Source organism: Heloderma suspectum, chromosome 4 (genome assembly GCF_057233095.1).
Source record: "Heloderma suspectum isolate Gila_16-S chromosome 4, 16-S_ref, whole genome shotgun sequence".
Taxonomy (NCBI): domain Eukaryota; kingdom Metazoa; phylum Chordata; class Lepidosauria; order Squamata; family Helodermatidae; genus Heloderma; species Heloderma suspectum.
The window spans coordinates 271,876,028-271,900,844 of NC_139461.1; the positions used below are offsets into that span (position 1 = coordinate 271,876,028).

At 45.1% G+C, this 24,817-nt stretch overlaps 1 protein-coding gene across 1 annotated transcript in view; it reads left to right on the forward strand.

Moving 5' to 3' along the window:
• Positions 1–20,747, forward strand: part of MAP1LC3A (microtubule associated protein 1 light chain 3 alpha) — a 42,714-nt gene extending 21,967 nt beyond the window's left edge. Inside the window, exons 2-4 of the mRNA XM_084853882.1 lie at positions 2,616–2,671; positions 18,217–18,323; positions 19,549–20,747. Of these exons, the coding sequence (XP_084710008.1) occupies positions 2,616–2,671; positions 18,217–18,323; positions 19,549–19,711 (326 nt within the window). The 3' untranslated portion in view covers positions 19,712–20,747. The remainder of the gene's footprint in view (positions 1–2,615; positions 2,672–18,216; positions 18,324–19,548) is intronic.
• The last annotated feature ends 4,070 nt before the right edge of the window (positions 20,748–24,817 follow it).

Sequence of the window (24,817 nt, forward strand, 5' to 3'; positions counted from 1 at the left end):
AGGGTCTTTGGAGAGCACGACTTTCAACATATTGGGAAAGAGGGAGCATCCACATTCTCAAACAGGGCGGATTTGACGCAGCTTCCTTTGGGTGAGAGAATGGGGTCAGCCCTCCTGTTTTTCCTTCATCCATTGCGTTCTGGCCCTTTTTCCTCTTTTATCAGATTTTCCGTACTTCTTGCCATCCAATTCCTTCCTGCATAAAAGAATGAGTTCTGAGAATGGCAACTGATTTAATACCAAGTTCCTCCCCTCATTCCATTTTAAGATTGCTTGATTTGTAGGGTAATGACTTGCAGATTGCTTTTTCTTGAGTAATGTGGGTGCTGTCTCTCATTGTGCTGATTGGCAATTTTAGCTTGTCTGTGCTTTTCAGCATGGATATGAAAAAGGGCAGTACACTCTGATCTTGCACTTGTATCAGATTGTGGATAGCCGTTGGCTGAGATAGTCATGGGAATAGATTCAGGGAACTCTTAACTTGTTTCAGGCATTCACATTGGTACCTTATGTACAAAATATTCATGCACATACATTAGACGGGGATTTCTGGCTCACTTGCAACATGCATGCAGCTGACAAAAGTATGTATAGTATGCATTGGTGATATATAGACTGAACCTACTTTGAGTGGCTTTGTCAGTACAATGGTGCTGAGCTGTTTACTGGTTACTCACAAATTCATTGGGTGGATTCCTTCAAATCTATCTCGTTAATATTTTTGTGTCACTGCAGCATCATTTGCCATGCTGTGTGTGAGAGAGGTTAGTTTAAATAAATCCTAACTCCAGTCTGCAGATGACGAGGTAGGAAGATGTCTTCATTTGTGTAGCTGATGCTGGAAATACATCATGAACCAGAGAGGTACAGCTAATATGCATAACTGTAGGTGCATTATGTGTGCTGCTGTAGTGGTTAGGAATGCTAGTTATGTACTGGAAATTCCTAGTTCAGATTTTGGCTGAGTAATCATGAAGTCACCTGGTGGTCTTGTGCAAGCCTCTATTTAGCTTTCCATCTGTAATATGGGGATGATAGTAATGGATTAGTCTTAAATTAGCTTAATACTTTCTTCTTGTACTCAAGTCTTTACCCTTACTGTAACCTGCAAACCACATCACTATTGGGATGCAACCACAGAGCCAACACCTCATATGTATGTCATATGTGTCACCCTGAAATGATGTGGAAGCCATGCCTGAAAGGAAAGGAAAATGCTGTTCTTTCCCTCCTAAAGTACATGCTTGAGGTGTTTCGCTTAACTGTTTCTGAGGCTCCTCGTTGATGGTATACCTGGCAGCCATTCCAGTTTGTTAACTGTGGGTTGTTTGGGAGTGAGTGAGCATGCTCTCCTCCTTCCTTTGTGCTAAACAACCCAGGGAGGCTGTGTCTCTGGGTTATTCTCTGTGATGTCTGAACCTGGAACTCTGGTTTGTTGATGGAGAAACAACCCATGGTTTGTTCTGGTGTGAACTGGGTCATAGAACATGCAAAAGGGAGAAGCAGCCATTCACAGATCTTTTCCCACGTATTTTCAAATCCATATCATATTCACACTTTACATTTTGGGGTATATACTTGAAGCAGCTTGGGCTGCAGCTCCCATTGCTGGCTGGGAATGATGGGAACTGTAATCCAACACATCTGGGGGGCACCATGTTGGAGAAGGCTGAGTATGCCTAAAAAATTGAATGTCTAAAGTAGCCCTGGTTGTCCTCCTGTTTTGCAAGTAGCTGATTTGTATTTGTGTGTATTGGCTATAAACAGCTTTGAGGGCCACAGAGCGGCAAGAAAGTGGCATACAGATGCCATAAATAAGAATAATAGCCTGCATATGCAAAGGCATCCCTTAACATCCGGGTTCTCACTCCCATCTTGGATACTTTACTGGGGAGCTGGCAAGAGGATTTGTAAATTGTGGCTGTGACGATGTGGATAACGTCCAGTTTAGTTGCATGTAGGTCAATATAAATTACCATCTCATTGCACCATCTCTGTACTTCGTGTTATCTACCTAGCTGATCTGCACTTGACACAAATGATGCTTCCTGTCTTTGTGAAGGTCAGGTGATTCACAGGACTGCACATACACATCGGCTTAGAACCCAGAGGACATGTGCATTTGTGATATAGGAGTGTTACGCACGTGATAATGTTGGATATAATATGAGAGCAAGAGTACCAGGCTACCTTATGAGGTTGTTATAAAAAGAATTGATCTTCCCTGTGCAGGTGTTGCCTCAATGTGTTCTCAGAATACATGGAGGGAGGGGCAGGACTAGCACATCTGGTCCCACTGCTCCCTCTAGATGTCCTCAATGAATTCCCAAGTTTGGGCACTTGGGGAAAAGTGCAGCTGTATGAATACTATTCGTATTTATTGGTATCATTTTTATATTCATACCACTATCTCAGTTTGGTATAATTTTTATAATTCCACTTGCAAACATTTGGATTTATTTACTTGCATTTTTTTTTCTTTTTAGTAATCAAATTTAAGATTATCAGCATCACCAAAAATCACCTTTCTTAGGTCTTGCAGAGGTCTGAACAGTTCAGTTAGACCAGGAAAAGTATTTCCAATTCCTAAATCCACTAATTTTTCATTTTCACAGCTGATCGTTGTAAAGAGGTACAGCAGATCCGAGAGCAGCATCCAAACAAAATTCCGGTGAGTACAGGACTTTGTGTGTGTTTAAATTAACTCCTGTGGAATTTTGAACAGAATTGTTGTGGCCTGTGTGCCATGCTTTTGACCCTGAATATCAACCTGCTAAAGGTGCTCATCTTTCTCACACATTGACAGCTCATTCATATATCTTGCTTCTCTTAGAGATTAGATACTTCTTCCAAGGATGCTGTATAGTAGGGCTGTGCACCGCTTTGGTCTGAAGCCCGAATAACGAGACAAAGCGGGCTGGGACGAAGGTGCCTTGTCGCGATCAGAAGCAGATCAGAATAGCAATGAGGCACCCCCGAGGCAAAGTGGCTTGTCAACGAGGTGCCTCATCAGCCTCAGAGATTCGTAGCTCTTCTTATGTCTTCTGAGCAGCCCAGACAGGCTGTCTCCAGAATGTATCAACTTGTGAAAGATCACGCGGAGGGGTAGAGGGAAGGGGAAGGGAAGAGGAGGCAGAGGTGCCAGATGTATCAATTTGAGAGAGATCCGGCCACCGGAAAAGGCAGAAGACGAGGGGGGGGGAGAGGAGGGGAGGGGAGGCAGAGGAGGAGGGAGTGAGCTTTGCTGTGAGTCAGCCTCTGTTTGTTCATTGTGAGAGAGGTGATGTTACTGGAGAGAAGAGGACTCTGTCTGAATGTTATTTGGCTAGACCAGTGGTTTCTAAAGTGGGGTGCACGCACCCCGGGGAGTGCACAAAACCATCGATTGGGGTGCGCGAGCCGCTTGATAATTGAGCAGCCTCCCACTGCCCTGACGAGCTGCCATTGTATGCAGTGGGGGCGGTGGCAGCAGCAGGATGGGATGGGAGCCGAGAGGGAAGCTCCATGGAGCAGCTGGCATCCTGCCAAAGGAGAGCAGGAAGGAGTTTAACCCTTCCCACTCTTCTTTGGCGGAATGAAGCTGAGAAGAAAGTGCATGCTATGCCAGCTATATTAGTCTCTCCCCACCCCACCCTTCTGTAATAGGTTTACTGTTGTGTGTTCATTTAAAAATCCAGAAAATTTCAATGTAGTTTCTTATCTACACACACACACACACACACACACACCTTTTCAGTTCTCTCTCGACTATTAGTTTACTCTTACTTTGATTCTGTCTAGATTATATATATACACACACACACACACACACACACACACTTCCTTGTCCTTGGCTCCCTTCCACCCCTCCACTTCTCAATTCCTGTATGCCTTCCCTTCCCGTTTTTGACCTCTCCCCCCCCCAAATAAAAAATCAAAAACCTCTTTCTCTTCTGTTAGGATTATCGTTCGCTCCCCTCCCCCTTTGCTTGTAATTTAGTGTTTGCTTTTCTTTTGCTGTTGTGTGTCTCTGTGTGTGTTTGCTTGTGCTGTGTGGTCAAGCAAATATGTGTCAAAGGACTACACATAGTCCACATTTTCAAAAACAGTGGGCAAAGGACTACACATCAACAGCTATTATTTAAATAATATAATACTACACTGTGTGTTGCAAAGCAAGCAAGCCCAATTTGAGGCATCTTCAGGTCTTGGCAGGGGCAGAGGTGGGCGAGGTGCTGCTGTGCCCTCCTGGCAGAGTTGATGCGTTGCTTCCTGCCTCTGTCAGTCCAGCAGAGAACTGTCATTGCTCTTCCTTCGAATCAGTGTGCCCACCTGGCAGGGTTGGTGTCTTTGTTTGCTTCCTGCCTACCAGCCGGGGTTTTCCCAGGCAATTCAGCCAAAGAGACCCTGAGGTTATTGACTTTGAATAGGTAAGTAGTACTAGGGAAAAGGGGTTATTTGCACTTCAAAGAAACCTACAGCAGAGTTTAGGGATAGTGACCTCCTCACTGCTTTACCACCTAAATTGATTATCCCTTTATGAACTTTGTTTTGAGTTTCTAAGAACAGCACATTTCATCTGTGCCTAGCACAAAAACTCTTGGGCCAAACTGTCTGATATTTGCCAGGTGGGATGCCTTCAGGGGGGCTGTGCATTCACCAACTTTCATGCACTTCTGTGCAACCAGTGAAAAGTTATAGCTCTTTGCTTTGAGAGATTTCCCTGAAAAAAAATCAAATTTCACCTGTGCCTTGTACAAAAACTAGTGGCCCAAACTGTCTGGCAGGTGGGATGCCCTGGGGGGGGGGAGAGTTCCCCAAATTTCATATTTTATCATGAAAACTAAAAAAGTTATGGCCATTTGTATTTTCCCATGCAAGTCAATGGGAAAACACGAAAAACGAGTGATTTGGATATCTGAATCTCACTTTGGATTTAGATCTGAGTTGAAACAGATGGGATCCGAATCGGTCCGAGGTGAAGCGGGGCCGCTTCGGAAGGTCCAAAGCGGCATCCAAAGCGAAGTGGGGGGGGGTCCATGCCCAGTCCTACTGTATCGGTATCCAGCAGCAGGGGTGGGCAAAATTCAGGGTTGCAGGATCTTCTTTATTTTTTATTAGGACCCCAAGGTCCACCAACTGGAGCCTGGTGCAAAAGATACACATTTATAATTAAAGAATGTTGAGCCCGGGAATGTGTTTTGCGTACCAGAATTGAACAGACCCCTCAGTCTTTCCTCACAAAAATTCATTCCTGGTTACTCGAAGCTTTCTTCTCCTTTTCAGAAGTATAGCTTAGGGCATTGGGGTGGGGGGAGAGGGAATCATATTGTTGCCACTTCCAGTAAACAATGGGGAGTCAGAAATTCTTGCCGACTTACTGCAGATCACTCAGATCTACCAGTAGATCCAGAACTTCCTTCTGTCCATCCCTGCCTGATAGTACATGTCTGAGAGAATGTATGCAACACTTTTCTTGTTGTTTTCTTCTAATCTTTAGAGGCCTCTATTAACATTCTCAGGATTCACAGCAGGGCCGGTTTCAGGTACTTTTGAGTCCTTGAGAGAAGCTGAATTGACTTGAAGGGGTCATGGTCACTGGGGAATGGTAGTGAAGAGGATGGAGGTCTGGCGACGTCATGACATATGCTATCTCTTATCTGGCCATGCTTCGTGCCAAGTAAAAAAAAGATGAAAGTGCTGTTTTTGGGTGGGCTCCTAAATGTCACTAGGCCCGTCAAAGTGCTCAGCCTTGCTGATTGCAAGCATTAGCTATGATTCCTAACCCACAAGGGCAATAAAAAGAAACAGTTGTGTTTTATTACAGAAACTGAACAGAAATGTTATTTACTTCCCACATGACTTATAGCTCCCGTCCTATTCTCATCCCATCATATTAAATTCTCTATTTGGTTTTTTCCCTTTCAAAATATTTCTTTGGGGCCAGAGTTCTCATTACACTTTAAATCATGCATCTCCTTGCTGAGTTATAACCATGAAGATCTCATGGCATTGACCTGGAATTAATCATGCAAATGCCAAAGAGAAATTGGTGTGTCTCTGGGAGATGGTTATCTCAAAGCACAAACATTATTAACAGCTCCTTCGGCTGTGCTAGAGCAGCAAGTAATCTGCCTTACCAAAGGGCAAACCAGAGAGTCTAAAGCGGAGAGCACTAGCTTCGCATGGCAGAGGCGTTCCAAGAAATGATCCTCTAAACTTTTTTTGTTTTAATAATGTGATCATATTTCCTCCTTCCCCCAGTTTTGTTTTGTCCCTAGCTGAAATGACGCTGTCATCTGGACATTGCATTATAATTCTATGTATCAACTACGGTTCGTGGAGCCAATTAAATAACAGTAGTACTGTGAATTCCTCTGCTGCTTTCTTACATCTTCCTTGGCTCCACATTTGATGCAGCAGTTATCTTATACAGTTGTTTCCTGCAGTAAAGTATTGTGGACATGTGTATCTGTTAGTGTCAGGCTAATTGGAAAATCATCTGGGGGAGGGGGCATAATTCTCCACAACTCTTGAACAGCAAGTTCTACAGCAAGGGGCTCCTGCATTTACTTCACATCTCCACATTTCCCTGATTGCATCTCCTTCCTCTTGTTCCATTCACTTTTATGGAGCAAAGTGCTGTAAAAGTTACAATGCTGTAACTGAGAGCTTGCTTGAATTGGAGTGTGGAAGTCTGCCCCCCCCCCCCGCCCCTGCCCCAGGCATATAATAGTATTCAGGGAGGCAAGAGTGGCCTAAAGCAGCAAAATAGTTTAGTTGATTTTATTTATTTATTTGTTTGTTTGTTTATTAAATTTCTTAATCGCCCATCTGGCCGGTCAGCCGGCCACTCTGGGCAATGTACAATAATACAACAGTTTAAAACAAAAAAAATTCACATTAAAACATAGTATTTCTAAAAATACCCTAACCCACCCCAAATGCCTGCCTGAACCATGTTTTTAATGCGTTGCAGAAGCTCATTAAAAAGAGGGCATGGCGGAGTTCCCTAGGGAGGGAGTTCCACAGAGTGGGGGCCACCACAGAGAAGGCTCCCTCCCTTGTCCTCACCAGCCTAGCTGTCCTGGCTTATGGGACAGAGCGAAGGCCATCCAAGGCTGATCTTGTTAAGCGGCCTGTCTGGTGTTGCTGGAGGCGCTCTTTGAGATCTTGCCCATGTGCAGCCACTCTCACTGTCAAGTCAACCCTGTTTTTAGGATAATCGTGGGCTATTAAAAGCTTCATATGCTCTGCTTACGGCTTTCTTTCATCTGTATCGCACATAGGTTTGTCTGAGACAGCAATTGTGGAAGAATGTACAGAATGAACAGATTAAATTCTGATTGGAAATTCCTGTTAACTAATTTGATGATCTCCTGATAGGCTAACGAAAGTCACACATCCTTGGGATGGAACTAGGGATGGTGGAGAATTCCGCCACGGATTTCAGTGAGGCCGAATGCACTGGCATTCGGCCCCCCGAAATCCGTTGCAGAACGGCCTGTCACCCCCCCGCCCCCCCCCCCGCGGATTCCCCCCAGGACGAAGCTTACCTGGGGCAGATGTTCCGGACAGCGGCGGCTTTGGTGGCGGCGGCACCTAGTCTTTCGACCGGCTGCCACAGCCACCATTCGCATCCTGGTCTACGTAAGTATTTACGTAGCCTATCATGGCAAGCCAAGCAAAAAAAAACCCCAGCGTACGTAAATGGTGGCGGCTACGGTGGCCGCCATTTGCGTTCCCTATTTTTCGCCATTTTAGCCTACGTAAATAAAATAGGGAAGCTATTACGGCGAAAATAAAGGGGAACGCAAATAGCGTAGTGGGCGCCATTTGCGTTCCCTATTTTTCGCCGTTTTAGCCTACATAAATATTTATGTAAGCTATTACGGTGAAGAAGAAAAAAGGAACACAAATAGCGCCCGCTATGCATTCCCCTTTATTTTTGCCGTAATAGCTTCCCTATTTTATTTACGTAGGCTAAAATGGCGAAAAATAGGGAACGCAAATGGCGGCTGCCATAGCCGCCACCATTTGCGTACACCTTTTTTTTTTTGCTTGGCTTGCCGTGATAGGCTATGTAAATACTTACGTAGCCTATCACAGCATTCTGGTTGGATGCAAATGGCGGCCGCTATGGTGGCCGCCATTTGCGTCCACACCAGCCAGTCCGCGGCTGGAACTCCGGCTGTGGACGGCCCTTGCCGGCTGCTCTGTGGAGCCACTGCGGAGCAGAGCTGGCCGGGCAGGATTCCAGGGGGGGAGGATTGGATCGCCTCCCCCCTGTTGAGGATTCTGGCGGGCGGGACGGAGTGCTTCCCCCCCACACCACAAATCAATCCGTGAAAAGGTAAGTGACTTTCGTACATCCCTAGATGGAACAGAAAAACGTTTCAGAGATGGCTTGCAGATAGGGGAAGAATAGAGAAGTTCTGTCAGAGCAGCTGGTTGCTGTTTTCATTAAAACCTGAATTGGGAGTTTAAAATTGGCATGACACCCCCTGCTCTCAAAAAAACAATCTTTCCTTTTATTGAGCAATTGGGACCTAAACCTTGGTACCTTACAGCTGGTTGACAGCTGTAGCAATCTTAGATTCCTTCTGCTCTGGTTTAGAGAAATGTAACAGTAACTAAGTTATCAGCATATTGTTCCCCGGAATTATATCTAAATTGAATACGTGAAAGTCATACTGTTGTCTCTAGATTTGCTTTTTTTTCTCATCCAACCTCCTGAGAAACTGACTTCCATATAAATAAGTAGTCATTGTTATATCGGTAACGGATGATCAAGGGTCTTAGAACCATTTGTGGCATTCTGGAGAAGCTGTGCAAGAACAGGTAAATCTACCTAAATATGATGTGCGTAAGGGGGAGAGTTCAACGTGAGACTGCCATTTTCAGCTGCTGCTCCATCATGTGTTCATATCTAAGTTCTGCTCTTAAGTGCCAAGTGTCATGCATTAGCAAGTTGGGCCAAAATCAAAAGCTGAATCCAAGAAACCTGACATTTGCATCTGAAAGAGACGTGAATGGAGGAAGACAAGGCAAAAGAAGTTGGGGGAAGTATTTCCTCATTATAGTTCAGGCATTGTTCTTACTGTGCTACACCTCAAAAGAAAAATAATCAGCAGCAAGGAGTGAAACTCAACTTCAACATTTAAACAAGTTTCCAGGTCTCACCCATTAGGGGTCGGGGTGGGGAGATGCAAGTTCCGTCCCGTGGAATTCCTGTTCATCCCTCTTACTAGTGTCTGAGGAAGGATATGGGAGCAGGAGGGTGGCATAATGTTTACGTCAGCCTTAACGCAACCTGGTGTCCTCCATTGGTACTGAACTACAACTCCCATCACCCCCAGCCAGCGTGGCCCATGGGCTTGCTGGCTGAGGATGAAGGGAGTTGTAGTCCAGTTCATCTGGAGGGCATCCGATTGGAGAAGGCCAGTTTTGGCTGGTCAATCTGGTAAGCAACTCACAATCTCCATACCAGCGCTGGACAGGAAAATGTAAAGGAGCACCGCCACACGAGAATGATTTTTGCTGGCCTTCATATGAGTGACTTCACCAAATATGCTCATATATTTTCAGGATTTCAGAGAGCGTTATTGTTTGGGTGGATTAGAAATGCAATAAATGAATAAATTATCCTTGCAGTGAGTCCTAAGGGCTAGGAATTCATTTCGATGATTTTTTTTTTAAGGGAGATTCTCTATACACTAAACATTGTTTCAAACAAAGCTAGCACAATTCCAGATGGGTGGCAACATCAAGTCTGCTCTGCCCCACCGTGAAGCTGGGGAGTGCTACTTCAGAAGCAGCCCTTTAAATCCCAGATGGCACCCTGGCTGCTGAACGCTCTCCCTAGACATGTTTGCTTGGTGCCACCACTGGTAGTGTTTTGTCACCGGGCCAAGTCTGCCTTCTTTGCCTGAATTTTTAACAGTGTTTTAAGATCTTTGCTGTGACTTCTTTTATCTTTAAAAGAGGATTAGCTAAATTCATGGAGGCTAAGGCTGTCAATGGCTACGAGTCATGGTGGCTATATGCTACCTCCAGAATGAGAGGCAGCATGCCTCTGAATACCAGGGGAGCGCTATTGCTGTCGTGTCTTGCTTCCCACAGCCATCTGGTTGGCCATTGTGATAAACAGGATGGATACTTACATAGGCCTTTGGAGCCCTGATCCAGCAGGGCTCTTATTATGTTCTTGTTTTGTGACTTAAAAAAACAAAAAACAAAACCCAAACCTTTTATTGATAGCGTTAAGGTGCTCTACTTGAAAAGTAAGGTATAAGTTTCTTTAATTTTATTTAATTCCTTCAGTGACTGGGCAGAATCCTTTTTTTTCTTCCAGCTGTCTTCCCTACCTGTCCCTCACTAGCTGTCTCCTGCCTGCACTGATCTCTGTACATGCTGGGGCAGTCCTAATTTTATTACCACATGGGGTTTGCTTGTATATAATCTGGGCCGTCAGCTGTTTGATTTGAAATGGAGCAGGGACATCTTCTGCTGCCTAGAGTGAGCCAAGTTCTGCTTTAATGACCAGTTGACTAAAAATAATACTTCTGGACCCCGGACCCCCTCTGCCTCTTTGTAACATCTTTGTCACCAGCACAGTGAAATTCTTCAGCTACTTTAGGGGAGTTAAAGAGTTTGACTTAGTAGCTGGGCTGTGTGCACTCTCTGCTTAAAACAACAACACATTTCTGCACCAAGAAAAGGAGTTGAATTCTGCTTCCTATGCATATTAAACCAATCTGTGTTATAATTTTTATTTTTATACAATTCCACTTCCACTAGTCATGGAGAAGCTGCAGGGAGTTATGTGGTACCTTGAAGCCCCATTTGTAGTGCTAACAAGTGGAAATCCTATTTTGCCTCCCCTTTAGTTACTGAAATTTCTTTAGGCAGTGACCCAGCCTTGTATTTAAGCACTCGCCTGGTAACCATAGGTGACACGGTATTCCAGGCAGGCAAGTGCATGGAATTCCATATAGATGAGTATGCCAGCACCCAGCATAGAAAACAAGTGGGCTTCAAGGAGAGGGAAGCTGCTGCATCCTATGCATCCAGCACTGAAATGCAGTGAGTTGCTCAAGGAAGAATGGAGTGCTCCTCCCTCCCTTCTCTGCAAACCTCCAGCAGGCTAGTAAAATACTCTGCAGATTGGAAACTCTTGTGGGTTTATTTACAGAGGTGCATTGAACACATACTCACAAGACAGAAAGGCAGAAAATTTGTTCCTTTTCTTTTTTAAGATGGAACCAGGATTCTGCTGAATTTTGTGCCCAGTCCCAAATTCTTCAACTTGGGCAGTATCCAGCACTCTTATGCCATTGACAAAGTGCTAGCGTAAGCAGCCTCTAACACAATACCAATACCGTATGCTGGCATGATGGGTTTCCCCAGAAAACCTGTCAACGGCTACCCTGATGGCATAAGCAGAGTGGCACTACTGGATACTGCCCTTTCCATAGTGTTCAGGCAGTATTGCAAAACATACCAGTCCCTAGCTATCAGCTCTTTAGCTATTGGACTCTAAACTCCATGCATATGATAGCTGATATTATTTCTTTATGGTTGTGTGTGTGCCCATCTTCTGTTTTCAGCTTTTGATGCTTTAATGACTGTTTGGCTAGGTGAACAGTGCTACACAAGCACAAGTAATTCTGTTGTTAACTGTGAATAGAGTGATGCTTTTGGCCCTTCAATGCCAGCAGTCCTGTTGTTTTAGCATTTCCCTGATGCCAGCAATAAGTTATGACTACAATCTGCTGTATTGTCTCCGCATGCCCTGTGGAAAATTGCAGTGCAAGGAGCAGCCTCTGACAACAGACTACAGTTATCATGGCAGCAGCAACAAAGAAATAACCATGATCCAAAAAAGTTGTGGAGCCTTGCAGGAATATAGCCTTAAGACAAAATGCAAACAAACAAAAAATAGGTGGAAGATGGATGAGAGCAAATATTTAGATGAATGTTTTTGCAAGATATGAGGAATGCTTTTTAATTTAGAATGCATTGTTTGTTAATATGGAATAACAAAGGAAGAAAGGGCCCTTTTTAAATCAGTATTTATTTCAGGTTGAGTATTTTGGAAACTTTCTATCTTCAGGGAAGGATTTCCAAATCAACTAGACTCCCAAGAGTCCTACACATTGCAAAGCGAGTGTGGAAATCAAGCACTATGAGGGATGGCTGAAAAAGCTGCATATGTTTAGCCTGGAAAAGAGAAGATTTAGGGGAGACATGATCATGATCTTCAAATATCTGAAGTGCTGTCACACAGAAGATGGGGCAGACCTGTTCTCTGTTGCTCCAGAGGACAGGATTAAACCCAATAGATGGAAACTGTAGGGAAATAGAGTCTGAATCAACATTAAGAGAAGCAACCCAATGATGGCCGTTCGTCAGTGGAGCAGACTGCCTGGTGAACTCTGTTGGATGTTGAGGATGCTGTAGTTGCATCCTACATTACAGAGGCTTTATTGGGCAGAGGGTTGGACTAGATGACCTCCAAGATCCCTTCCAACTCTCTGACTCTGATTTGGGATGTGTTTTAGAGTGCACATTTATTTCATGTATGGTAGGCATGTTGGGTTTTGCCATTGCCCCATCTGAACTGAGAATGCACCATCCAACACTCCCCTGTAGCAACATATTACAGGAGAAGATCAGTGGTAGTAGGAAAGGTATTTTTCCAGGAAATTTATCTGCCATTTCTGATCTTCTTGTTGAGGAACTACCGCCCCCCTGTAAATTTCCAGGGAACATCAGGGTTCCCAGGAACATAGTTTGACTAGAGAAGTGTCTTTCAATGTGCTATTTTCATCTGCTTTGCAAACAGGGAGGAACACAAGAAAGGTTTCAGTGACACTTGAGAAAAATAGCAGTGTCAGCATTTATGCACATGACTCCCACACCTACCTTTCTGATAGTGGAGGCTGGTGGCTCCAACGTCAGTGGGGAGGAAAACCCGCTCCAGATTTAAGTCCGAACTCTAAAGGAGCTATCCAAGGTGCTGAAGCCAATCTCAAAATAGGTTCAGCATCTTGGATAGCTTCTTTAAAGTTCTCACTGAAACCTGGAGTGGATTCACCGCTCCACTGATGTTGGAGCTGCCAGCCTCCACTGCTTTCTGCCCTTGATCTCCCCACAGTCTCCATTTAATAACATATCTGCAGGTGTCTCTCTGAAACTTCATCTTTGTACTTTAAGTCATGCCATACTCTCAAACTGAAAACATCAAAAGCAGAATTTATATCTGTTCCACCTTAATCTTTATCTGTCACCCCCCATTCTCTTCTTTCTGTCAAACACACATACACCCCTTCATGATCCAGCTTGCTTTTCTGCACCTATTTCTAAGGTTGTGTGCAGGCGATAACTTTTCAGAGGGCTGGTTCACATACAGTCGCAGTGTGCATGATCTATATGTGGGGAGGCGCTAACCCTACCCTCCCAGCCCCACATCTGTAGACCAAAGCATGTGACATCAGGCCTCATACCTCTATGACCTGCTCATGTAATTGATCCATCCTCTTTTCGGTGTTGGTCTGTTGCTGAAATATCTCATGCTTGGTGTCATGCAAGAGCTAAAATATGGCTGGGAGCACAAATCTGGATTTCTCCCATGAAGACCCAGAGCCTCTAAACTAGTTTCCTGTTGATGTTTAGATCAGCTTCACAGTCTTAAACTTTCAGCACTGTGCCCTATCTTGTCTATCTCTTCTATCATCTCTATCATCTCTTCCCCTCCCCCTTTCCCTACTCCTGCCTTATTCCCTGCTGCTTTCTAATGCTGGAAACAACCCCTCTTCTCCTAAAACCTTCTTCCAGAGTGTCACGCAGCCTTACAAATAAGCCTGCAAGTTTTTACTAGCCTGCATACCTACACAGACAGACATGTGTTAGCCATTAGTGGCCTCGTTGAGGGAGTGGGGGAGAATCCCACCTCCTCTAAAGCTTCCTTGGTTGTGCTGGTTGCCTGGAGGAGATGTGTACTTGCCACAGGCAACCAGGCAAGCATCTGTTTACAAGCCCAAGTTAACCCATAGTTGCTAAAGCAACATTTTAAAGACTAACAAATGTATTATGGCTTTGGCTTTGTGTCCTAGAGTCTATTCATCAGATGCATGAAGAGTTATCCTTGGTAGACAGGTGTACACAAGTGTAGACAGACTAACACAACCCCCTCTAGTTACTACTATCAAGCTTGATGCTTCTTCATCAGGCTCAGTCCGATACCTTCTTCACTTCCTGTCCTGCTTAAATTAGGGCATAGGGAACCAGGTGCTCTTCAGATTACAATACATTTGTAATGTACATTTTGGACTACAACTCCCATAAGCTCCAGTCAGCATTAGCAATAGTCAAGGATTATGGGAGTTGTAGTCCAAAACATCTGGAGGCACCTGGTTGGCTACCTCTGGCTTCAACTGTAGATCCACAAGGCCAGAGTTGTGGTACCCAGATACTGTTTGAGCTAAATAAATAACTTGCTGCCACCCATTCACTTCTCTCAATCTAGGGCTGTGGAAACAGAGTCTGACATAAATCTCTGAAAGCCATAGTCTGTCATAATCTGCAGGCAGTCGTCCTCTGCTGCTGTAACAGTGAGGGCTCCTACTCAGCTTATTCCCATTACAGCAGGAATGCTTGCCTCCTATGGGTCGGTGGGAGTTGAAAATTAAAGGGATGTCTCCTACTTCTGCCATTAGACACCAGTGGGTGCTAACAGAGAGGAGGGTGAATAGGAGGAATCCACAGAGGAAGCTATTGAAGCCAGTCAGGCTTTTGCTGTGTTACTGACATCATTCTTTGGTCCAATTGTGGAATTTATGGAATTCCTAGACCCAGAAGATTGGCTGTAATCTGATAGCAGTTGCATTTCTCAAAAACAGCACTAGACACTGAAGCAGAATGTATGCATGCAGGTGTGCCAGCTTTTTCTTCCTTTTAAACACAGGTGTCGAACTGGTTCACACGTAACTACAACCCAGAGTATGGGGCGAGTGTGGGTTGTCGTTATGTGCGAAATGTTTACTATGGTTTAACTATGGATTGGTAACCACGACAACCCTGGAAGAGAAGCTATGGTTTGTTGTTGGGTTTTGAAGTCAAGGTTGTTCATTGTTAACAACCCATAGTTATACCATAGTGCAGGGTTCACACATAGCGACAACCCATGATTCAACAACAACCCATACTCAACCTATACTCTGGGTTGTCATTACGTGTGTACCAGGCCATTGTCTTGTGGAATGCAATGTCAGCTTAAGAGGGTTCTCCCTCCCCTTCCCAAAGACTGCCAAATCTAGAGATGAGAATTATGTGCCACATCCTGAAATCCAATTCTGCCCCCCGGGATGCTTTTGTCCACAAAGGAGGGCTGATGTCACAAACTTCATCGTCAACTTTGCAAGAGGCAGTATTGGGCGAGAGAAATGAGGTCCACTTTATCCAAAAAGCCTTTGTAGATGTTGCCAGTTCCTGATACAAGGTGGATAATAAGCTTTAGATTTGTGCATTAGACTTGTGCTAGCAGCTTTCACGTTGCATATTTCAGGATTAAGATTAGAATATGCATTTCAGGTTATCAGAACAGGCATTGCTACAAAATGAAAATGTGACATGCACCACAGAAAGGGGATGTGTATAATATGCCAGAATTTATCTGTAAGGTGAATTGGGGTGCAATCCTATGGCTGCTAGACAGCGGCTAGATAGCCATAGGATTTTTCGTTTTCTGAGAACTGAGCTTGGAGCCAGCTCTCTGAGGTCAGTTACAACTGGAGCACAGAGTCAGGGCAACCGGAGCACAGAGAAGATCCGCGCGGTGCCCCACCTGCCCTGCATTGGGTAGTCGGTCACCTCCAAGTTCGGAGGCAGCTGACTATCCCTATAGGATTGCACCCTTAGTAAGTTAAATGCAGAATGGAATATTAACCTTTGAGATAATGTTTCTTGAAATCTAAGGGCTGTTCAAGTGTAACAATGTTAAATGCTTCACAAAAATGGTTTATACAAAGTTTAATCCTATACACACTTAGCTGGGAGTAAGTCCTATTGAACTCCACAAGACTTGCTTCCCAGGAGACTTACATAGGCTTGCCTATGTAAGGCAAGTTATCTCAGGTCCACTTGTACATTATATTTTTAGATGTACACCAAAAATGTTTTAAATGTACCACAAAACTACAAAATGTGAATGCAAAAAACATGTATATCATACTTACTGGAGCCATGAGTAGTTTCACTTTTCTGTTTCGTGTGCACACTGTGGCATGCCTGGATTTACCTTTGTGTACCATGTGAAATAGCCTTCAGCCTGTCAGAGCTCTAGCTCTGAAGAATTTTTTTAACACTGCTTTTTAGTTGGTTGATGTCACAGCTTCCATTTAAAGAACAAGAGCTTGTTTTTAGAATAGGAAAAATTCTGGTTTTGTGCGCCAAACTCACCATCTCACCCAGGAAGCTCTTGTCGTTCATGGTCACTATTGCCTTATCATACTGAAGTGACCTTGAAGAAAGAAGCAGCTCTCTTTAGCTGCAATTTATATTCATATCCCTGCCCTCATCCACTCCACCACAGTTTGTTTTCTCTTTTAAAAATTGTGCCTCTCTGCCTCTCCTGGCAGCAGCAGACCAAGCATAGAGCCCTTTGACAGCAGCTGCCAGATCGTCTTCTAGACAAGGAACGAGCAGACAGTCTAGGAGGACTCTATGGTTCCAGCCGTCTGCCTTTCCCAGAAGTGGAAAGATGCCTTATGTGGAAAAGAGCAGGGAAGTGGGCTCGGCATGACCCACACTGCGGGGAGGTAGAGAAGTGGAATGGGGGCAAGGCCACCATGGAATATTCGGCACTGTCGCAGAATTTGCAGTGGCGATATAGCACCACTGTTGTTTTTTAGTGGCAGGCCCACCACAGTTTTTCAGTAGTGTGGGTGGGGGGCTTGGGGGTGCACTCCTGCTCTAGAGTAAAAAAAAAGAAAAGCAAAAAAAGACATAGCTGCTAGGTAGTTTTTAAAGTAACGTGCACTTTGGGTCTATGGGACAGCATCCTCCACCTCACCTGAGGACAGCAGGTTGGCCGAGAGGGCGCAGGGCAGTTGGCATGCAATGCACAGCTCTGTACTTCCAACAGAAGGGAGCAGCCGGGCTGCTGCTGCTGCTGCTGCTGCTTCCTCCACATCAACCTTCATCTGCTGCCTCATAGGGCTGGCCCTGGCTGGGGGCAAAGAGTTAAAGCCCCTGATCTGGATCAGGTTTCCTGTGTTGTCTTTTGAGTAAGAAAAAAAAACAGGTGTAGCTGCATGCTACGTATTTTTAAGAGTAATGCTTAGTTTGATACTGTTAAGATTGCCGGGCTATCTTTATTTGCGTCACTCAAGGAAATTCTTACGTACTTCCCATGAGCACAGAATGAAGGGGTGATACGTTTATTCTGTAGTGTTTATGGTATAATGGTGTGGTTTTGAGTTTGCATCATTAGCGAATACAGATATCTATAAGACTGGTCAGAGTGGTGGGAAAAAAACAACTCTGGCACGCTTTCAAGGCTTGGCCACAAAATAAGATTAACGCCTTAGGCACAGTCCTATAGACAGGTGCCTCCAAACTCCCCTGAAGTCAGAGGTGGCTGCCTATCTAATGCAGGGTGGAAGAAGCATGGAGGAGAGGATTCCCTCTGTGCTGCAGCTACCCTAAGTGTGGCTTTGGGGAGAGGATGGGAACAGGGCTGGAGACCACATAGGAAGGTATCTAAAACAGCTTCTGTGGTTTCCTCCCATCTCTGCCCCCAGGAATGCCTTGTTTTCACCCCTCTGTACTCATGTGTTCTGAGCATGGAGGCGGTGGTGGTGTGGTTCTCTGCCCCAGCTACGAGGGGGTGAGGGAGCACAGTTTCCCAGCTACAAGCTCACAGCGCTGTCTACGAGCTCATAGCTGGGAAACTGAAAAATCCTATCTCCCCCAGATGCTGTCTATGGGACAAAGGATTGCTCTCTTAATGTGGTTTGGTTCTCAGTTTTTAATCCTAACTATATGAAGTAGTTGAGGAGGAAAATTATTTGGGATGGGGTGATAGGGAAGGGTGCCTTGGTGTGTATGAATCTGCTGAGAAACATTTTTAACCTGTTAGCAGTTGTGTTTGCCAGCTGAAAGGCCATCTTAATCAGAGCTGTCTTGATAGAGCGCAACCAGAAAGGGCTTGACTGTGCCTATGTCTCCCACCAGGTCATCATTGAAAGATATAAGGGGGAGAAGCAACTGCCTGTGCTGGATAAGACCAAATTTCTAGTCCCCGACCATGTCAACATGAGTGAATTGGTAAAAATAATCCGGTAAGTGAAATGTTTCAAAGCAGCTGGCTGAGATACGCTCCTGGCAGTATACCGGATAGTACAATCCAAGTACTTTGAGCTTGCTTCTGGTTGAGCAGCCTTTCCTAACTGGGCACCCTCCGGATGTGTTGGCCTGCGACTTCCATCATTCCCAGCCAGCATGGCCATTGGCCATGCTGGCTGGGAATGATGGAAGTTGCAGGCCAACACATCCGGAGGGTGCCCAGTTGGGAAAGGCTGCTGTTGAATATTGGTTTTGCCCAGAATCCAGCTCTATGTGGCCTGGGAGCAGCTTTTCGTTTCTTACCTTTTAACCAACTTTTTATGACCACGTAGCACAAAGGACATTGGCTCAGTGCTGGCTCTGTTATACAGGCAGATAAGACAGCTGGCTCAAGTAGCCCCATTCAAAGGGAACCTGCCATGCCAGCCTCTGTCCTTTTGCTGTTTCTGCCATGGACAGCTGCCTATAGAAACTGACAATGCACCCCAGAATTCGCTGTGGCATCAAGGCTACCCATGCTGCCTAGTTAGTGCAAACCTCCCCATGCACATTCACAACTAGAGCCAGCAGGGTGATGAGCAGGGTCTTGAGGAGTGTGATGACAGAGAACCCTGCCTCTTCCAAGAAGATAAGTGGTCCTGGGGATCACATAACCCTACAGCCTCCGTGTTGCTGGAGAAAATAATATTCCTGTCCTCCGCCTTCCAAGGAGGCAGATTTGCACCAGTTTTTACCCATGCCAGTATTCTAGATTGTAAGCTCCTTGGGAGCGGGGACTTGTTTTACAGTGCCACAATGCTGTTTAAATCAAACCACCAACTTAACTGCCTGAACTGGGCCAATATCTGAGATGGGATTTGGCTGTTAAGTAAAATGGCAAAGGATTGCACTATTTTCATTACAAAACGTTACTCAAAAAACTCTCCTCACCATTTCTACTGTGCTGATGCATGGTGCAGTCCATGAATTAGGAGAAGGGCGAAGTAAGGATACGGGCGTGGTTTCTCATAATGGCTTACTGAGCTGAGGACAGAACAGGCAGCAGCACAGCACTGGAAGGCAGGCAGAAGTGTAGCCCTGAGCCAGCCATAGCCCAGTCTACCAGCACTCCCGATGCGGACCAGGTGTGTGACCAAATCCTGCTCTTTGAGCCAGTTGTGCGCGTGTGCTAGGCTTCCCTTGTAACTCTGCTGGAATAACTGCCTCCTGCATCTCCACCAGGCGCCGGCTGCAGCTGAATCCGACCCAGGCCTTCTTCTTGTTGGTGAACCAGCACAGCATGGTGAGTGTGTCCACCCCCATCTCTGAGATCTATGAGCAAGAGAAAGATGAAGATGGCTTCCTCTACATGGTCTACGCCTCGCAGGAGACCTTTGGCTACTGAGCATTTATCACTACCAGAGGACTGACTCCAAACTGTTGCATCAACATCCCTGCCTCCTCGACACTCCCTGCCTTGGCAAACGGGTGCAGAGAGAGGTTTGTAGCCCAGGGGCAATTCAGAAGCAACCTGTGCTCCTCCAACTTCGCAGTGCAACAGACCAAGATAGTTCGATCGGTGTGTGTGTGTGTGTGTGTGTGTGTGTGTGTGCGTGCCCTATGAGTCTCTACTTTTTCCTTGCGATTGTCTCTACCCCTTATGTGCAACACTCTTTGCTCCCTCCCACCTTCTCTGCTCTCTGTCTTTCTCTGTTGTCATTATGTTCTTTTTCTTAGTCCAATGCCAAATTGATGGAGCTTGTGGCAGGCAGAGGAAGAAAAGGAACTGTTTCCTTGCCTGCTGGGGCAAGGAATGGGCTCTGAACTTCTGTTTAAGGGACAGGAAGTCTGAAGACAAAAACAAACAAAAAAGTAAATAACTATCTTTGCTCTTGCATTTTAATTGATTTTAATTACTTGCATATCAATTCTTGGTGCTACAGAGTAGATGTAGGCATCTTCTACAGGACTGTGTATAATGTATATCTTTTAGATTTATTTTATTATTTTTAAGCACGATGGGGGGAATATAATTTGCTTGTATTATGTAGGTTTAAAAAACAAACCCAAGCTTCTTTGCACTTTAAAATGTAGTAGAAGTGAGAATGGAATTAGCTTAATTTTCACAGATGTGTTGTACCCTGTGCTGCTTCTCTGTTGAAATTTGTACGTACCCTTTTAGTTGTTTTTTTTTTTAAGCCAGCCTCTCCTCCTTTCTTGCATGCATGGAATTTTTTTCCTTTTTCTATTTTAGTCCCATTGTGACGAACAGACCATTCACTCAAGGAATGTACTGATTTATATTGCTACTTTTTTCTTTTCTTTTTTTAAATTTATGATACCAAAAAAGTGTGTATGACAAGAAAAAATCCACCTGGTCAAATCTATACAAATATCTATATAAATAAAAATAAATTAAAATTATGTCTTGTTGTATGAGCAGTAGATTCCTCCATCCATGATATTTTGATAATCTAGGTGTCTGACGTCCAAGTGATGTTCTTGAAAGATGCAAACTTATGCCAGGTTTTGCTACCACTGTAATTATACTGCCTAAAGTAGGGCTAGGAAAACTATTTTACTCTCTAGATGACACAAGATATACCTGTAAACAGATGCTAGTTTTTCTGTTGCCCCCCTCCATCTGTTCTTCAGATGGGCTGTTCACTTTGGAGAGATGGGCTGTTCGCTTTGGGGTGATTTTCCCAACACCTTGTGTGTGTTCCTGCTCAAACGTTTATATGGTAGTTTAAAAAAATTACACTTTTAAAACTGGTCCAGTGGTGGCTTTGTGACTCTCATGAGTGTCAGCCAATCAGTAATCTGCACAGTCATTCTCCAAGAAGGAAGTGATGGCTTCATGACTGACACAAGAGTTGGCCATTAGTGCTCTGCAAATACAGCTTTTGCTCCAAACCAGAACAATGATACTTTCTTTCCAGAGTGACGGAGGAAGGGGTATGTATGTGAACAGGCCTTAAGTAAATTCTTAACTTATTTGCCCTCTGCGCTGCGCCCTGTGCAGCCAGGTGGCTTAAGCCTCAATAGGGCTTTTTCTTTTATGTATTTATTGAAAAATATTAGCCCACCTTTAAGGGTGGGATCCTTAAAGTGGACTCCCCCTGCTCCCCCCCCAGATATTTTGAACTATAACTCCCATCAGCACCAGCCAGCAATGGCTAGGAATGAATGGGGATTGTAGTTGAAAACATCTGGGGGTCCAGGTTGGGGGAGCCCACCTTAAAGGATTAATTAGCATCATTATGCCATCCCCATCTGCAAGGTCATCTCAGCCTTATCTCTAGCCCTGCTAAGCTTCTGCTGTTTAAGACAGGCCCACGGAGGTTGTACATGGTCTTTGGTATTAGGGTCTCTGTCCTTTCATTCTTTTTTTCTTTTGCTGAGTAGGAGAAGCTTGTGCATCACAGCTGTTCCAGGCTGTGGTTGGTAAAGCTGACTGAGTATACAGTGCACATGCACACACAGTAGCAGAGTTGTTAGGTTAGAAGTATAGTATATAAAACCTATTTTATTTTATTGTACTGGATAGAGCTGTTTGTAGAACTCTAGAAACAGAAATCCATATGGAAGACCATGGTCTTTTATTCGGTTTTTTAGCAGAGGCCTTAGTACCAGTTCTTACAAAAATGCTTCAAGAGGACACTACAGTGAAAGCTTTTGTGGGGGTGGGCGGGGGTGGAATTGAAATCTGAAAGGCATTCTGAGCTTTTACAGTAGGAATCAATTCCACAGCCATAACCTGTTCATCAACGGATCTGCTGCAAGGCATAGAGGATCAGAGGGGTAACAATCTTCTCTGGCCATTTTGAACTGGTAAAATCTTGGTGGCCTCGCCCTGTCCTTTCACAATTCCCAGAAATTGACACAAAAGTGCAATCAAATAGCCTTGCGCCATGAAACATTCCAGTCCCTTTGGTCAAGAGCAAAGAGACGCACCACTAGAGAAAGATAACTATGGTTTTTGTTATTCTGCACAGGTACCAGCAAGACCACACAGGATGGCAAAAGGGAAAGCTGACCTTATGTTTGCTGAAGGGAGAGAAATCGTAGAATCATAGAATAGTAGGGCAGGAAGGGGCCTGAGTCCAACCTCCTGCTCAATGCAGGAATCCAAGTCAGAGCATCCCTGAAAGATGGCTGTCCAACCTCCTCCCACAATGCAGCCCTTTCTTCTTAAAAGTCATTCCAAGAAATTGCTGCTCCTCATAAACCTTTCCCCCTCCCCCTGAAGGGTTGTCAGGTAGAAGAAACTAGACATACCAGGAAGCGAGATCACAGGCTGCACTCTTCCTCTGTCAAGTATATGGTGCCAGACTCATTTGGAATAGAGTTAATTTGGTTGTAGGAAATCTAGGTTCAACTCCTGCCCTGCCCTGGCTTCCAAACTATGTTGTGAGGAAGCCTGGGGTTTCTTGGAAGCTCATCCATGAGAAAGTTCCTTTGTGAGATCAGCAATGACAGGTGTGCTTTCCCATCCATCGCTGCCCATCTTCCCCTGCAAGTAGGGATGTATGGAAGTGACTTACCTTTCACAGATTATGTTGATGGTGGGGGGAGGCGTTCCGTCCCTCCCCCCGGAATCCTGGACGGGGGAGGAGGCGATCCGTTCCTCCCCCCCGGAATCCTCGATGGCCGGCTGTGCTCCGCAGCAGCTCCGTGGGGCAGCCGGCCAGGCCCAGCCCAGCCCAGAGCTGTCCGCAGCCAGATTTCCGGCCGTGGAGGGCTCTGGGGAAAAACAAACAAACCACGTACACAAATGGTGGCGGCTACGGCCGCCGCCATTTGCGTCCCATGTTTTTGGCCGTCTGAATCTACGTAAATATTTACATAGACTATGATGGCGAAAATCAAGGGGAACGCAAATAGCGTAGCGGGCGCTATTTGAGTCCCTTTTTGATTCACCGTTTTAGCCTACGTAAATCTTTACGTAGGCTAAAACAGCGAATCAAAAAGGGACGCAGATAGCGCCCGCTACGCTATTTGCGTTCCCCTTGATTTTCGCCGTCATAGTCTACGTAAATATTTACGTAGATTCAGACGGCCAAAAAGAAGGAATGCAAATGGCGGTGGCCGTAGCCGCTGCCATTTGCGTACGCGGGTTGTTGTTTTTTTTAAACCCACCCAGCCATGATAGGCTACGTAAAGATTTACGTAGCCTATCACGTCTTTTTTTTTTTTTTTTTTTTAACAAGACTGGGAATGGCGGTGGCAGCCGGTCAGAAGACCAGCTGGAGCCGCCACTGCCTGGAAGATCCGCCCCAGGTAAGTCTCATCCTGGGGGGGATCCGTGGGGGGCAGGCCGTTCCACCACGGAGTTCGGGGGGCCAAATGCACTGGCATTCGGCCTCACCGAGATCCGTGGCGGAATTCTCTGCCATCCCTACCTGCACGGGAGTACCAGCTGTGATCCAGGCTGATATCCAATGGGTCCAGCCACATAAACTGAGTGGGGATCAGCCTGGGACGTGTCCTAAAATCCTGTCCTATGCACTGCGCTTCCATACGAGCTTGTGGGTTTGACTGATCACAGTTTAGGAAAATCTCTTGACAACCTCCTGTCTCATTTTTGGGTGAGGCGACAATCCTTGGTTTTGCATTTTCTCAGTATAGCTGAGCAAATGATTGGCATGTATACCCCACTCCAACATGGCCACCACAGCTAGGCAATCTGCACTGGAAAACAACAAATGAAACCTCTGTTGCCCTTCAGTCACACGGATGCCCTTCAGTCACGTGGAAAATAAAATGGCTGATGCCATAAGAACCACTCAGCTCCAGGATGTTGCAGCTCCAGGGCTTCTTCATGCCAGCTCAGATTAGGGTTTTAAAAGGATGAAAGGGGTGTGTGTGGAAATACTAGAATCTGGACACACCTGGGCTAAGGCAGAGAAAAGATGATGTTACATTAATTGTATTTTGCTAAAAGGTTTTATAGCACTTTGGCAAGAATGGTGTAGGGACACTCAACTAACCACCACACGACCCACACATTCAAAGGCAGCTTCCGCTTATTTCTGTGTCCTGTAAATGCTCACAAAACACCACTGGGCCTAAGTGACATTTCTCTAGCCACCACCACCACCTTTCAGTCATAAACAGAATGCTCCTGATGCAATGAACATTCAGGGGAGAACCGGTCTTGTGCTGTGCACAGCATGCAAAAAACAAAACACCACAACATTTTCCAGCTTACAGAGAGAACAAAAAGCAGTGAAAACGCCACAAGTGAAAGAGTGGCCCTGTTGAGAGGGAAATTAACTGTATTCTCTCGATTGGGATAATGTTGCAGTCAACATACCAATTTCTCTTACACTGCAACAAAGAGCTGAGACTTCAGATGAGGCAGCCATTTTGCAAACCGAACGTCATCGGGTAATGCTGAAGCTCAGCTCATGTTTTGATAAATAAGGAATGCATTGGAGATTTGTTCTCAAATGAAGGACATCCGTTATATTCAGTTGGACTGCAATGTCATGGACGATGTCTTACC